Below are 18,018 nucleotides of genomic sequence, written 5' to 3' on the forward strand. Positions count from 1 at the left end.
TTATTAATGTTTAGTTTGAGTTCAGTTGACTATTATTTACACAACAACTCGATTTTAATTTGCCTGATATGCCAGTGGAAATTTAACATAATATTCACGTGAATAATTTGTGGAAATTCCTTTTGGGGATGTTAGTGCATATATGTATGGAAACCCCACACAGCTCACGATTTGATTATGTTTTTGGTTTATTGTGGGATTAATCTGCTATCTGCAAGCGATCTAGCACTATGTCGTTATGTTGAGTGATAAAGACTGTTCACGTGATTATAATCCTGATGGTCCTTTCATTTTTAAGTTTGGAATTTTCCCCGCCTAACTTACTTTCCCTTAATTTGGAATTATAACGTCAATATACAGGGTGTAATGAATCATCATACAGATTTTTCAGGGGGCGGTTGTATCGGATAAAAAAGGCGAAAATGCTGATATACATATGGCCAAAACCGCACCATTGTCAATATACAGAGTGACAAAGTGCGATTTTTTCCCCTATTCTTTCGTATGCCTAAAGTTACCGTTATGAAATTTCGTATCACTAAGTTTTTTTAAGAGCGTCTACAAGAAAATATCAAAATCGTTGATCTTCATGCGCAGAATCTTGTGTTTTCCTGGTTTACGTGCTCTTTTTTCCTTCTTAACTTTTTGATCTCTCTCATTATTCTCGTATCTTTCACTATTTGCGAAAAGCTGACGTAAATAGCTATGGATGCATATCAAAGAAAGTGCAAAGAAATCAAGAGAAAATCTGAAGCATTTCTCGATAATGAATCATATGTATTAAATTATATGAAGTATTATTAGTGTATAGTAAGTATACATGAATTAAATGAATCAGAATATAAACAAAACTTTTTTTTGACCATGAGTATATTACCATTTTCTTTTCATTTTACCGAATACCATCGCCCTCTGAAATATATGCATGATGAACTGTTGCACCCTGTATTATAAAGTACCTTTTTGGCTAGTATGGACACGAGAGCTTTAGTGAGTGCAAGCAAAAGACAATTAGACGATGAATAAGTGCGAGAGAGACAGACTACCATTTCCCCTGCCATTGTCGATGATCCGCTATGATCGTTGGCCCGAAAGCAGTACACCTTAAACTGAGGAGGAGTGTATTCTATGGAATTTTGGAGGAAGCAAATTACGCAATTACATGCAAATTGCAATGCGTCAAAACCACTTCCATGATAAATTTTTAATTTAAATTTATCTCTACAAATACCACAGTAAAAATGGTATTTTTAGAACGTATAAATTGAAAAACAAGCCCTTTTTGTCCTCGAATTAAGACCTATTGCTTGCGAGTGCAAGAAGGTAGTCTGTCTCTCTCGCTCTTATCAATTGCCTAATTGACTTTTGCCTGCGCTCACTAAAACTCCCTGTGCATAGCAGGGAAAGTGGTAATGTATAGAAATACTTTCAACATAAGTAAAAACTGTGTATTACGACGATCACTGTTCGCTCTTCATCAATTTTACAAATCATTAAACGTACCTAATCATTCATCAAATTTCCTTTTAATTAACACTTTATCTCCCGAAACATGAAAAATATCGTTTAAAAAATTTAATAAATCTTATCTTTATATTCATCCCCAACATAAGAGTTTTGTCAAAAAGGTCCGATTATCAAGGGCGCAATGAGCACCCGAAATTGTCCAGAAAGTAAAGAACGTCAGATTGAAAAGAAATGTTATTCTTCTGCCTTACAGCCAATTTAAAGGTAAATGTTATTTTATCTTATGGCTGGCAGTGGGCCATAAATATTGGGGTCGGAAAGATAATAATTCTGGCAAGAAAAACAGCGAAATTAAGTGGGTACGAGGAAACAAAAGCTATTATATCTGAGGCGGTTGATAAGGGAGAATTTTACCCAAGTTTAATAGTTAGCTATTCTTTATAGGAACAACTCAAAAGTTAAGGACTTAGTCAAAACCTAAAATTCAATAGAGTATCGGAACAATTGTCAGCAATTGCCCATATATTATAGCGAACTACATTCGCGTAGAAGCCTGAATAGAGCGTTTTCCCTCAATTAGCCCAAATTAAGCCCCAATCTTACTTCGGATGGCACTATAAAGCCCGCAGGTTTAGTAACATTGTCTCATCCCTGTACCCTTAGCGAGTACTCATAGGTGAAACTTAATCGGAAATTATGTAAATGTGTACACACTAATATGGCATGAATATGCATGAGTACATGGACAGTGTAACAAGCTAAACCAGATATTTATTTGCATTAGATTAGTCCAACATCAAATTTGGCGTATAGTGGATTGCAATATCGAGTTTTCCGATGGGCTGTTATTGATGCTGACTGCTAGACTAGATGGAATACTTGGCTTGAGTTCTATTTGCACCTGTCCATAAGAGGGATGAATGGAAAAACTCGTTAGCAGTCACTTAGGGAATTCTTGAAGCCAGCTTAACATCTATAAGAGCTAAGAAATGGATATCACGTTCTACGCACCTGCTACAATTCCTAATTAGAGCGGAAGTTAGTGTCGGATAAAGGTGTTGCTAAAGATGAAATGGAAATTGGTTTCAAAAGAGACGTATAAATTCTTTACCTTAATTTTTTTTTCTTATAAATCGAGGAAAAAACATAGTAAACTGAATCGAAAAGCGGAGCATAAAGGCGAGCAGAAATGCCTTCACGTGCTGACCAAAGAGTTATTTCCAGTAAAGGAGCAAGAACTGGCTCGTCACAATCATGTCACTCACTCTCTTCCTCTTTGCACTTTTCAGCCCACAATCGCAAAAGAAAAAAGTGTCATAGTATGCAACGTGGCTATCATGGGTTGAAAAGATGTTAATGACCTGTCTTATGTTTCCGCTATTATATATATTAACTACAAAGGCATTAATTATAGGAGACAATATGAAGATGATGACGTCCAAAGCAAACTGTGGTACCAAATTTCGAAACCCGAAACCCAACATTTTCTCTGCTATGATTCTCCTTCGCAGCTTAGAAATATTGCTGGGCGCCGGTTTATAAACGAGTTCTTGCATAGTTCCCCATAAATAATAATCTAATGGGGAAAGATCGGGTGAACGTGCCGGCCAACGTATGTCTCAATTGTTTGAAATGGTTCTACCGGGAAACATTTCAGACAAATAATATCCACCTGTCGTCAAATTGTCTTCATAAATGTATGGGTTAACGATATTATAACCAAATAAACGAATTCATACATTTAGCCCGACACGTACTTGTGGTCGACATCCTTGGTGTTCCTATGGATTTTCAAAGCATTACAAATGTTTACTCATTGCGACGGTTGAACATGCCTGAGTTGGTAAACTTGCACTCATCCGCGAATATCACATTGGAACGAAAACGGGGATTTTGCTCCAACACTGCGATGATATTCCTACAAAACACAACTTTCAATTGAGTATCTCCTGGATGCAAAACTTGGATAATTAAATTTTAAACGAGCGATATCCGTATTTTTTCTAGAGTATCCACACTGCCTTCTGAGATAGATAAATAAAATTCACTTAATTATAACCTGAAATGAGAGTAATTAATAAAAATCGGGAAAGCTATCGGATAAGCTAAGGAAGGTGTGATAAAGGTTTTTTCCTGAAGGTGTGCGCGAGAACCTTCAAAAAACCTGCAGTGTTATGGAGCCACGGGCATACGGCTCTAATCCTTTTTACATTCAGAAAATGCCCCCTTTATGCTATCATTGAATTGAGATTGATCGTGTTCAACTTTAGTATTATAAAGCGTCCAAGCTGAACTACAGTTACCATTTTGCAGTTTATTAATTTTATATGTAGCTGACGAGAGTATATCAGAGCAAAATTACTGTTGTAAAAATCGCAATCATTAATTACGAAAAAAACAGGATCATGCGAAAAACACGTTACACTTCGAAAGTTCTTCAGGGCAAGATTTATTTTGTTTGCGTAAAAATCGTAAAAATACGTGCCCTACAGGGTTTGCCCAACGGAATACTAAGTCTGCTTTAAGCCTAATTAATTAACGCCTGTTTCTTTCTGTCGGGCGTTTCTTTGTAGCGGTTTCCACTCCAGTTCATCCATTTTACGGAATAGGGATCTCGGAGGCCACTGTCTGACATTGTGAGCATGTCACAGAAAAGTAATCCGAGAAGGGTAAGAATTTTACTCATCGGAATTTAAAATATGCCACTCATAAATTAGCACAAAACCCTGCGAGATTTTAATAGCAGGTGTATGTTATGGCACTTATTTTCAGACAATGCAATTCTAAGCGAATCGATTGGTACTTACGTATAACTACCATGCTTTGTTCGTCTACGCCAGTAACCATATGGGGTACATCGGTAGTAACTTCGCAGCTAAAGTTGCCAGACAAATTGAAGCTGATATTCCGAAGGACCACTTGAGTGGAATTGGAACTGCTTTGCTGCAATAAAAATTGATTTTATGATCCAACTATACTAAATATTATTCTCTTTTTCTTTACTAGAGCTCCGAATGGAAGAAAATAAAAAATGAATACTATACTCGTTCATTGCCGAGAACAGAAAAGTCGTTGCAAAAAGATGCTGACATTTAAATACCAGGAACATAACACAACATCATAGGGATAAAATGCCAGATTCAAAGTTAAAGTAAACTATCATAACATTTGCGCTTGCCAACACCGAAATCTACATCGCGGATGGTCTCTTCAAGCGGAAAATCTGAGGAAATTCTGGTTGTTTAGAGCTTTGCATGTGTAATGCTGGAATATGCATCGATAGTTTAGGGGTATTTGCATAATCGACTGCGAGTAAGTTTCTTGTTGGTTATACATAGATAAAAGGACGGGTCGAATAAAAGTTTTGGTTTGTGCGATGGAGCGAAATGAGGTCTGGTGAATTGCAAAGTTTGCATAGGTGGAATACTGCACTATAGGGACACAAAAGATGTAGCAGTTTGACGCTAAGATAGTTACAAACTTTAACCCGTCAATAATAATGCACTTTACCTTATATCCGAAATCCAGGTGGATGTGTCCTAATTTTGCCAACTACTTCCGAATATACCACTTTTTACACAAGAGATAGTTTATCGTACGTGAGCCACAATATTCCACGGATGTGACAGATAAGTAATTTTTGCATATTTTTCACACCATACTTTTTCTAAGAGTGCGGAAACCATGGAAGACTTTTTCCTGGAAGACTTTTTCCTGATTCCATTTTATTATGTTCGATCTGTCGAAGATAGTTCCAAGACAAGAATAAAAATAACGATTAAATAGGAGAGGGGTTAAACTTCACTAGATGTAACGCTCAACATTGTTAAAAGTATTATAGTACTTAAACGATGGAAGGTGCATAAACACCCGGGTGAAAACTACAGGAACATCCTAACCTCCTTCGCAAGATGTTTGATCCTGGGAAGAGGAGACAATATTATCATTCCTCGATTAGCGTGTGAAAAGTGCACTTGTCGCAGTTAATGTGTGTGCGAAGCACGTACATTTTGAGCTAATGTTATTAGTGTATTGTTTTATTTTCAAGGAGATAGTAGAAAAATACTGAAACCAGCCACCATACATACCGGGTTGGTTCCTCACAAATCTCCACCCTATATATGCGACCAAATCGTGTGAATACTTGCACTGGTTGCATAAAGTAAATGTTGTTTATTCAAACGTCGCAGCCAAAATAATTTTAAAAGAAAACGTCGAAGATTTGTATTTGGTGTAGAAGATTTTCTCGGATCCATCCGGTTTCAGTCTGAACCTCAATCCGCTTGGTTTATATTGTGACACAAAAATGGGTTTCAATTAAATTGAGGTTGAAATATTTTTCGAGTTCCTTCAAGACAAATTTGTGGCGGCGACAGATATATTAATTGAGAGTTTAAACCTAAGAATAGACGGATGTGTTTAGCTTGTTTTGGAAGCAGCCTTACGCAATGAAATCAAGCGAAGATGGGAAACTTCGCGATGGATCCCACAGTACCACAAGAAAAGAGGATTTAACAAAGGAGAAGAGCGTTTGGACAACGTCTTGGAAATTTGATTATCAAATTTAATTTAGATTAAGTGGATTTCTTGGGTGATACCCTTCCACGTTATGGTCCGCACGTCGGTATCCTGATTACAAGAGGCAATTGCCTACTAGAAATTAAGACCATCCTGCTACTATTTTTTTGTCGTCTCCGTCAAGCAAGTCTGAGTTTCAACATCTTCGGGAAATGAATTGAAAATGCTAATATAAATTAAATCCCCACTGGATATATCTTTCACCGACACAAATGTGTCTTCAACCAACTTGGAAAATATTTCAATCTCAGGTTCTAGTTCAATCCCGTTTTTATGTTGTAATATAAACCAAACGGATTGAGGTTCAATCTGGAGCCGGTCGAGTTTCAATCGCCCTTGAAATTGTCGAAATTATCGTAGACAGTGCTCTTAAATAGAATCTCTGATGTTCAAACCATAATGAAAACGTGGGACGAGACTGATGAATCCTATGTAAAAGTATCCAGACGTGCGGCAGAAACGTTCAAGAAGAGGTTTTTAGTGCTGGTGTCATTACTTCTTGCTTTATATTAAGATTTCAGATGCCTGGCATGGGAACAGTAATTTCAAGACAATTCTCATTATTCAATGGAAACTCGACCAAAAAGAATCGTAGTCATTATCATACAAGAAATGTTTCTGACACGTTACGTGCATTGTCTGCATTAACTATTCATGTAACCTATTGGGAAAAGTATTATTTTGTAACACTAGTAGATTTCCATCGAACGAGCGGAGCGAATTGCACAATATTACGATCCGACGTGTTTCACACAAGAGTTTTTTTAATGTTGTTGGCTTCGACGTACGTGAAAAATAAACATACAGTATAAGAATATTTTGTTTTAGATTTGTCAATTTGCAAACTCGCTTCGTACAATTTTTCTTCTAATTTTCTATCCTACATGACTGTTGCGAACCTTCGGGATTTTAATAAGGCACTTTGAACAACAAAATTCAGGTACATTATTGTATGGTTTGCATACGTAAATTCCGTATTCAGATAACTTTTGAACAGATTACCATTTTCATGATATGATCCTGGCCCCTCGATAAACTTTTCCGAACCAAGCTGCGGTGAAAACCAGATAATGTCTTAATAAGGGTAATTTGTACCAGCCTTAATCCCCCTCAACAAATCAAAAACAAATTTCCCGTGGAAACTATCACCTGTGATATTACTACACAGGTGTGCGATCATCTAAATCATAAGAAGAGCTCGTTGTCAGTATTTCGCAGCCTCTTACGCTTTTCTTAAAATTGAAAACCCTTTACATCATCGTATTAATCTGTTTATTTATCGTATGTCCGGGTTTGGCCTTAAAATCAATGTCACCGAACAATACACTACAGTCGGTGGAGAACCATTTGAACCATCCTTTCATCGAGGAGTTCAAGGTAAAAGCCTCATAGAGTCTCTTTCGTAGAGCCTTTCCGGCTTTGCTTAGCTTTAGTGTCATTAGACGCGGGCTTTAGTTCATTACGTCACTAATCCAATAAGCTACCAGAACCCGTTCGGGCGACGAAAATTATTGGCATTTGTTGAAAAGGAAATGAAAACACGAGTGCTTTACTACACTTCTCAAAAGGGAATATTATGTTATTTATGAATACAACTTTTTCATTCAATTTTATTCGCCTATTTCCTATAGGATAATAATCATTTTACAGGACTAAACAGGAAAATAATGCATACGGTGGGTCTCTATCGATTTTACGGGTTTTAATTTGAATTGTCACAAAGAGTATAAAAGCGCATTTAAGCGCTACTTAGGTATCAGTCAAATTTTTGTACTCAGAAAAAAGTGGTGTGGAATTTTTTTATTTAATTATTTCTACAATGAACGAGCAACATGGTTTAATGGAAAGTGAGACATGGCGAGCCATAGGGCAACTCGAAGCTGAGCGAACACAGACGCATGTTGCTCAATTGTTTAATGTCAGCCGAAGTATAGTTTCAAAATTGTGGAATTGATTTCTTGAAACAGGAAATATTAAAAGAAGACCAGGACAAGGTCGGTCATCAACAGCAACACATAGGGAAGACCGTTTTCGCCAATTGCTCGCGAGAAGAAATCGCAATGCCAATGCAACAATTTCTAAAAAGCGTGTTTACCGGTGGTACCAGAAGGCTTGTGCCCACTCAAACCATAAGAAATAGACTTCACAATGTCGGATTGTAGGCCCAAAAATCAATGGTGTGTATTCCACTGACTATGAAACACAAAAGAGCAAGGGCATGGACTGAGATTCATCAAAATTGGACCCGTAATGCCTGAGGTGCTCTTGAGGGACGCGTCTAGGTTCACTTTAGACCCTGATAATGAACATGTCCTAATTTGGTGTGAACGCAGAATACGAAAGAATCATTAGTTTATCAGAGAAAGATCTCACCTTGCAGATGGTAATATCACGGCATGAACGGTATTGATCTTAGCGGACATACAGATCTTTATTTCATTGACAATGGTTCTTTAAACCCCAATAGGTGGCTTAATGAAATTCTTCAACTTATTACAATGCCGTATGCTGAAGCAATAAGTAATCAATTCGTATTTATGGACGACAATTCTCGTCCACATCGCCGTAACATCGTGAACAACTAGTTGGGTGAAATGAATATTGAGAGAATGGTGTGGCCTGCCTATTCTCCAGATGGAAATCCAATTGAACATGCTTGGGACACTTCGGGAAGTGCAAGCAAAGATTCACTACCTCGAGCTATTCCAAATCTTCGAAATGCCCTAATTGAAGAGTGGAAATGGAATTTCCCAAGACCTCTTTGACAACTTGATTGCATCAACGCTATCACGATGTCAAGCCTCTTTAGCAGCAAGAGGGGATCATGCTCATTATTAAAAATTCATTTTTGTTTCAAATTAATAAATCACGAATTCAAATAACATTAGATAAACATCGGCTTTTAATTTAAAAATTTGCACAATTTCGCACACGACTGTCACAACGGGTCGAATCAAGTTTACACAACAAAAAGTGCTTTATTTTATCAATAAAAAATGTCAAACTACAAATATAATTTGTTTCGATACGTTTCATGTGGCATAAAAAACTTTTAAGACAATATTTTGAAATGTCCCGTAATTGTTTTGACCAATGTACATCACATCTTTACATGCCACATAAAATGAAGCTGGAAAATCACTTCCTGGAAGTTTCTACTGTCCTAAAGATACCAAAAATACTTGAGAAAGAGAACTTACATCAACAGTGATTCCCTCAAACGGAAAAACTTTTGTGGTTGGCTGCTCGATGGGAGTATATCTATAAAATTCGCGCAAGCCCCTGTACCATTTCACCGAATATAAAATATCTTTCTCCAAATCATATGAACAACGCAACGTAGACTGGCTCAAATATTGCACTATAGATGGTTCGATTGTCAGCTTTACGTCTTTCAATCCGAGAAGATCTGAAACAAAGAGATCAGTAAATTAATCGACCATCAGTAAAAATTGCCACTTTAATCTCATAAGAGGAAACAATTAAAGAAATTCTATATATTCTCAACTCACTTAGTACTTTTCAACGTTTTTGGTCGTCACATGTTGCGAATGATCATCGTCCTACTGCTGAACCTTTTGTGTCGACCCACATTTCCTCGATTAAAGAGCGAAATAGGGGAAATTACATTTCCAACGAACAGAAAAAGACAGTTCAACTGCAGTAAACAAGAAATTAAAAGAATGATCGAGATAAGTGCTGAGACTTTAAGCCCTGTCCCGACAAATACCCGGCAACGTAGTTTTTAGCAATTGCCGGGCTATAAGATCCGTCGCTATCTGATTCCTGTCTAGACAGCTGAGGAATTGATTTAAACTAATGGTCTCGTTAAGAGAGCTGATTTGTATCGTTTAATTATAAAAATTAATTGAGATTATGGCATTAGAATGAAGAGAAAGTGAAAAATAATTTACGAAAATCGGGAGTATTAATGATTTATCCAGTCAAGGAATTATTCATTTCAAAAGTCAATTAACTAATTGCCACTGTATTATTTATAATCTAGTACGTTTTAAACGGAAAATGGCAATTTTGTGCAGGACGTGTGCGATGCTATAAAAATAATTTACCGCTTAAACTTCAAAATTCGACCCGTCGTCGACCGTAATTATCTAGTTTACCCCGTTGCCATGGACACCGGTGCGAAAGCGTGAGAAATAACCTCATTTCCCCATCGTTGCGCGAGCAACTCGTTGGAAACGAGAGCCTATGGAAATCAAGCGTCTTTCAGTCGTGAAAAAAGTATTTTCCAAATTCTAAGAAATAAAATAGTAGTCTGGTTAATCAAAACTAATGCCTTATCTTGGTTCATGTCGTAACTAATTACATAATAAAAGCAGACACCTTCATTTATCAACTCGCTTAAAAAATGGGAACAGTAGCAGCAATAGTTACTGTAGTTGACAGATATGAAGTGGAGCTTGAATAAATTCAAATGTCGGTCTTTTTTATGATTGCTCAATGGTGCAGCAAAATTAGAAAAAACCACAACTAAGTGGAGTTAGCCATATGTTAGACCGCTTTCAATAACATATTTCCATTGAGATTACACATTATTCGACGTATTCCTTAGAATTGCTTGAATTTCCGGACAGAGTGAAACCAACTGAGAGGGTTGTGACCCATAAACGCGTCTTAGCAGATAACGCTCGAATATCGAATACTGTAATAAGGCATCTACTGGACTGGACTTGGGACGTAAATAACGATTACCGGAGTAGGTGTGTGAGAATAGTCCCTCCTGCACCTAAATGGGGAGCATGTACACTTTTCCGTGAGAAGAGAGGCATTTCCTTACGAACTACTAGGGTAGTGTGTTTTATTGGGTATTCGTAAAATTTTCACGGGCCTTGGAAAGTGTTCATTTCGCCTTTTCAGGTCCGTCAATATTGACCTCAGCTGATTTGTTAAAAAGTAACTTCTAATACATCTTCAAGGATATTTCTGTTAGATCCTTTTATAATGAGCAATTTCAGATTTTGTAAGCAACAAAACAAAAGAAGACAATTTATTTTTTTACGAATATTTAGACAAATAATTTGGATAAGACACCATTGCCGATTTGAAAATCTGTGTTTGATGTACTTTTGACCCAATTCAATCGACTTCCGCATATCTGAGGCTCGAAGAGCGGGCATCTTGCGTATCTGGATTACCTCTGCGGTAAACTTAAAACTAAGAACTATTCTAATTAAAACACTTCTAATATGTGCTAAAACTTCTTTCATTTGACTGGAACAATATCACCAAAACAGCAAAGTTCAGCTTATCGTGCAACGATAATTTTGCATACAAAGAGCAAAATTAATTTGGCTAAAATTAAACCGTTAAATCGAGGTATCTGAAATTGAAATCTTAATTTAATGTTTTATTGGGAAACTTTCACGACGTTTTATTCTTTTCCCCCTTTTTCAGCTTCGGATTAAACGAATTGTATTTTTCGACTGCTTGACAACGTTCCTGTTTGATTTCTTAAAGACAAATGTGCATACGTCTCTCAGAACTTTACGAAAAATAATCTGTGTCTGCTCGTTTCATGGTTCGAGTAACTTTCTTTTGTTGCATCACACTATACCAGCAGATGTTCACGGTCTTGAATCAAAAAGAATATCAACGGTTTTAATTCTACTTTTTGATCTCAACAATTTTCATTGGCCCAACCTCATACGCAAAACTCTGGCAAAATGAAATAATCATATTCGAAATTTTAGGGTGAGTCGTTTGAAATTGCAATAAATGGTTAACAAGCAATAAAAGACAACAGCCGGGTTCATCCCATTACAGTTTCATTGTGCAATTTGGGCTTATAGAGCATAAAACTCGCGTAGAATCATTCCGTCATAAAATATTTCCAGCATATCTATGTGCTGTTCGGTTAAAAGTGTGATTTGTTGAAGGGGTGCCATATAAGAGATGGAGAGGGTGCAGAAAGGTGATGTTTATTATCGAGGCCTAGTAAACGCCTTCATCTTCCTTGAGAACATTTTGGACGTGATTTTTGATTTCTCTTTCACAAAAACTGGCAGTAAATTAGTTATTAAAACGAGCCGTTTGGGAAACTCGGAAAAACGTTAATAATTAAGATTTATGGGGCAGATTTATATTGCAATAATATTTTAACAAAATTTATGGCCTCCAAAATAAATTGCCTTTTGGTCGATTGCTTTGAAATCCTTGATATATGAAAGTCTTTTTATTAGCAAAATCAAATAATTTAAGTTTATTTGACGGACGAAATACATATTTTACCCGGTCCGAGCTAAAACTGATACCAGTAGTAAAATTTTACGTTAAAGTTCAATTCAACCCCATAAATTGGGAATATTTAATGTCTTGTATATCTCCAGACCGTCCTCCACTGTATCAAACCAAACGTAGTCGAACTTGTAGGAGTATGTGGAGACCCATACGTTTTTAGCATTATACTCTCGTGAACTTTTTTCCAAAAGTTTCCAGAACGAAACTTCGCAGGCGGGCACAATTTCAGACAATATATTTCCTAAACTTTGTTACGTCGCAAATTGATCGTTTCGAGCCTGGTAATTGAAGAATGATGCTTTTGAATAAAACGCTGGGGGTGCAAAGTTTATTTACATCTTAAAGTAGTAAAATGCTTGTAGCAGTTTAAGAGATATATTACCAACCGTTTCGTTATGAGATACGCGACATTTTGAACTCCACCTACCGCAATTTTGTGTAACATTAGCCGCTCTTTGCTGTCTCTTTACCTTTAAACCCATCGGGGGGCACTGAACATTGTATTAAGGGATATTAAGCTAGCCTCGGATGAGTCCTGAGGCCATTTTAATTTCATTTAGTCTCTTAACTTCCTTCTTTTTACGTTTTTAGCCGGACCATCAGACAGATTTCATTCCCATGCGAGGTTTCGAATGGCGCGGAAATTCGCCTTTTTACGGATCGGGCTGTGTATCGATTGGAGAAAAAGATGTCAGATGCAACATTGGTATTGCACGTAATGCTAGACCAAGACCCATGCAAGAAATAGACCAAGTCCCCCCCTGCAAGATTGCAAGGACGTATTTTCTTGAAGTTAAAAATAATAAATTGCAGCTTTAAATATCAAATAAAACAATTTCACGCCAAAACAACATATTTTGTTGTTGCCATGACTTCTAAATAGACGATAAGACGGGATTTATTGGATAATTCAATTTTAAATATGTCCAGCAGGTGCTAGGCAGCAATGAATGTCACAGGGGCACACGCGAGAAATAAATTTCAATATCTTAACTATTTTTACAATGTTTCCAAGCGAATGCTGCTTGAATTATTTTTACGAGGAAAAACTTAACTATTGAACGCACGGTATTTCTTTGGGGAGTTAACAAATCTAAATTTTCCGATAACTCATAAAGAAATAAACACCCTTTATTATTGTATTGAAATAATCAGTTCCATAGCTGTTAATCATTTATTTTTTCAAACTCAAAATATCTCCAGCCATTTGCGATGTGTATAAAATGGACAACTGTCGAAAAATATGTGAATAGGTCACTAGATAGCACTTAAAAAAGTGCCTCAAGAATGTGTTTACAGAATTAAAATATTTTTCGAAATAAAAAAGTAATGGGTAATTTTCAAAAAGGCCGGAAATTGAAAAACGCCCTATATCTCGACCGGCAGTGAAAATATCGTCAGACCGTTTTGACCATTAAATATTTCTCAGAAATCGAGCCCATGACATCTAAATTGATTTTGCTCTGTCTAATCGGGAAATCGGTTTTCTCTGTTCAAGCAGACCAATTCCACCCCCACTGTACATAGCTCTTCGTCTAAAAAAATACGATAAAGGCACTTTCGCACACGTGAAAAGAGTCCAAGACTCTGTTGCTCATTACTAATCACCGCACACTGTCGATACACAACCTTTTATTTTCAGAAAGTCACGAAGCCCTCGGAGTATGAACTGCACGGAATGAGGAGAAGAGGGGAGGAACTACATATCTGGTCTTCTTTCGGAGCAATTAAAAAATAAATTTCTCCACGAACAAAGCATTGTTCGTGGCAATATCACAGTCACTTTGTCACCGACTAACATATTGCGTAAAAGTAATGACTTACCGAAACATGGAAAACTAAGTTACTAATATCAGGTAAGAATACAGCACGAAATTAATGATTTTTGGAGCAGATAAATTTCCCTAAAAAATGTGTCGAACTAGTTTCTGCTCAAATATTGTGTAGACGTTGGTTTCAAATTGAAGCAAATTTGATAAGCGATAAACCAATAAACGCCCGAAGGATAGAATGCAATATTAGACCGAGAAAGATATTATCCAACAAGACGTAAACAAATACCTTGGCCAAGCTTCCCGACCTGCCGATATCCAGGAATTTAGTCTCGATCTCTCCAGAAAACTGGTGGGATCACGACCTTCTGTAACGTCCCGGAATGCTTTAAATTCAAGTTCTTGGCAGTTTCCGCTTTTCACTTCCTTCGAAAACAGATCGCAAACGTAGCTTGTGGTGAAAGCTAAAATAGTGATAATTACCAATATTTGGTTTCCGTGATATTAATCATTACAACTCTGCAATATGTAAAAACTTTCCATATTTCATATTTTACATGGCATTAATTTATAATTAGATTTAGTTATAAAACCCGAATTGCCTTGTTGGTTTTCATGGTACAAAGAATAATTGCAAACATTGGTATTTCATTTGGTAAACTGATTGCGAGGTTAAAACCAATTATTAAATATTTGATGATTATCAAATCTGGATGGTTAGAAAAACTAATAAATACTTTATCGTTACGATCATATCATTGATTGCTGTTGAAATAACCGCAAAACCTGAAATTAATTTTCGGCCTAGTAACCCAATAGATATTCAGACATAATTCATCAATGGCTCTAAAATATTTCGCAGTATAAATTTTAATGTTAAAATTAGTTAGCAATGAGAAACGATAACTTCGAGTAATTAACTATATTTTACGTTCGACATTATAAAGCGACATATATATATATATATACCACACCAATAGAAATGTGCCTCTTTGGCATCAAACCAATTAAACACCCAATTTTCTACTTCTTCGTAGGAATCGAAGTGCTGCTCAGCCAATGCGTGTCCCATCGATGAAAACAAATGGCAGTCCGAAGGAGCCAAGTCTGGTGAATACGGCGGATGGGATAGCAACTCCCAGCCAAGCGTTTAGATGGTATCCTAAACCGGTGTTGTTTTGTGTGCAGGTGCGTTGTCATGGAGCAAAATTACCTTCCCGTGTCTTCTGGCCCATTCTGATCGTTTTTCGATCAATACATTTTTTAAATGAATCAATTGTAGTCGGTAGCGAGCAGCATTAACGGTTTCACCAGGTTTTAAAAGCTCGTGGTGCACCACGCCTTTCTGATCCCACCAAACACATAGCATTGCCTTCTTGCCGAATTAATCAGGTTTTGCAGTCGATGTTGATGGTTATCCCGAATCAACCCATGATTTTTTCCGTTTAGGATTATGAAAATAAATCCACTTTTCATCTCCAGTAACAATTCGATGCAAAACTGACTTTTTTTCGTGTCTTTGAAGTAAAATTTCACACGTGTTTTTTCGGTGCTCCATCTGTTTTTCACTCAATTCATGCGGCACCCATTTTCCACACTTTTGGATCTTTCCCATAGCTTTTAAACGATCAGAAATTGTTCGTTGTGCAACATTTAACATTTCTGCAATTTGCTTTTGACTTAAAGTGTCATCATCGTCCAATATCTATTGCAGTTCGGCTTCTTCAAACTTTTTTGGTGGTCTGCCACGTTCTTCATTTTGCACATCAAAATTGTTATTTCTGAATCGTTGAAACCGTCTTTTGCATGTTGCTTCTGATAAAGCATAATCACCATATGGCTCGACAAGCATTCGATGCGACTCTGCAGCACTTTTCTTCAAATGAAAGAAAAAAATGAATGCTTTCCGCATATCATCATTTTGTGGTACAAAATTCGTCATTTTTGGCACGATGAAATAATATATTGTTATTTGTTCAAGGACTTGATTTGTACTAAATGTGTTTGTCAGTTTGCATACCAACCAAGCAAACAAAAAAAAATGGTTTGTTTACAACAAATGCCCTATATCGAGACATTTATATCCTGACGCTCACTTCATACCGGTATACCTGATATAGCTATTGAATTATTAGCGATTAAAACTGTGCTCTGAAAAAACTATATCTTAAAGGTAGTGAACTGATGTTCACTTATGCACTCGATTGAAAAATATCACTTTACTAAAGTGCAAAATGTGGGTGTCTGAGTAATCAACTTTGTAATAACCATTCAAAACATGCAAATGAATCTCTCCAGATCACTGGTGAGTAACTTCCACTTGCTAACTCGACAAATAAGTGGTACCCAAAATGAAGGATATACCATTAAAGCACATACAACCTGGCATCCTGTATATCGAAAACATTCCACATTCCTATAAAGGAAATCTATCCAAATCGAAATGTTTGTTTTGAAACATTTTGTGAAGTTTAGCCCATTAAACAGGAAGCACTCTGAATGTATTCGACGGTTCCATGAAATAATTAAAAACTTCAGGACGAGTTGGTTCGGAAACTAGTTCGGATCTTACAATAAAAAAGAATAAAAAAACTACACTGTTACATGTATAATCTGGCACGCGAGTATACAGCGTGTTACGGAAGTTTGGAATGCTTGCAATATCTCATGAGCAATATGTAACAATTTTATGAGGGTACGTCGGAATTAATCAGCAGATCAGCATTGTTGCTAAAACTATTGTTATTCTGGAAATTGACAACGAGTTGCTTGGTTCCAAATTCCATTTCCGGTCGATTCAAAACCTACATTGACCTTAGGTTTAGCCGATAGCGCAGGGTGAGGCATGGGATGAAGTGTTTTTGAAATGGTAGTAGAACCAATAGTTTTTGATATAGAGGATGTTTAAAAAAGACGAGGCAGTATTTAAGAGAGTGATTTCTCAGGTCGTCTGATGGAAAAAAGTTCCTTTAAGTATAGGTCCGGGGATGTATTGCTTCCAAGATGCAGGGTGTAAACTTTTTTTAAATAACTATTTTTGAAAAATAATTCGAATATCTTTTAATATATAAGTAATCGATTTTTTCTTTAATTTTGTAGTTGTGTGTAGTAATAAGGGGCTGATATGGCCCTGTCTAGATTAAAATTTTTAAGTTCAGTTGCATCAGGGGGAGGGGAGGGATAACCTTAACCAAATTTATTGACAAAAGGATGTACGCCACTAACTTTAATCAAATTTCGATATCTTTTCGAAATGAAGTAACTAAAATACAACTTTTTTGTCTCTTGAATTTTCGTCGTATTTTGCATCGTTTACGAGATAGAAAATAAAATCTGTTTCATTGCATGTCCATTTATTATGCAAAAATATTTTCAAAAAATGCAAGGGTTTGTTCCCTTATTTATTAAGAATATTTTGTGCTATGAGGATTTTAAAAAAGTTTCAAAACTCGGTCAAAAGATATTTGAATTATTTTTCAAAAAACGTTATTAAAAAAAAAAAAGTTACACCTTGCATCTTGGAAACTATACACTTCCGGACATATATTTATAGGAATTTTTTCCATAAAATAGCCTGAGCAATCACCTCCATAAATATTGGCGCGCCTTTTTTAAACACCTTGTAGAATTTTGTTTTTTCATTATAACAGCATGGCCAAAAACAGCATTTTATAGTCACGAACAGAAAATTATCTCTGACATGTACTGTCCATTCTCGTTGACGCAATGTTGAAAACGTACAAAAAAATTCGCTTCCACCTTTTCCAGCAGGTCTCCGTCGATTTCCGTGGTTCGATGTTGAATTGTTTCTTTTAATTCCTCTAGTGCACGAGGCTTGGCCCCGTAGACACGTGCCTTCAGATAACCGCATAAAAAGAAATTACAGAAGCGGAGGTCAGGCGAACGAGGAGGCCATAAAACGTTACCAAAACTTCGAACCTTC

General features: G+C 36.5%; 1 protein-coding gene across 2 annotated transcripts in view; it reads right to left on the reverse strand.

Annotated features, from left to right (window-relative positions):
• Positions 1 to 18,018, reverse strand: part of LOC136339272 (uncharacterized) — a 70,179-nt gene that overhangs the window by 47,133 nt on the left and 5,028 nt on the right. For both annotated transcript variants that reach the window (XM_066282387.1, XM_066282386.1), the window contains exons 2-3: positions 9,246 to 9,454; positions 4,275 to 4,410 (exon numbers count right to left, since the gene is read on the reverse strand). In XM_066282387.1, coding sequence (XP_066138484.1) covers positions 4,275 to 4,410; positions 9,246 to 9,454 — 345 coding nt within the window. The remainder of the gene's footprint in view (positions 1 to 4,274; positions 4,411 to 9,245; positions 9,455 to 18,018) is intronic.

Source organism: Euwallacea fornicatus, chromosome 5 (genome assembly GCF_040115645.1).
Source record: "Euwallacea fornicatus isolate EFF26 chromosome 5, ASM4011564v1, whole genome shotgun sequence".
In the NCBI taxonomy this organism is placed as follows: Eukaryota; Metazoa; Arthropoda; class Insecta; order Coleoptera; family Curculionidae; genus Euwallacea; species Euwallacea fornicatus.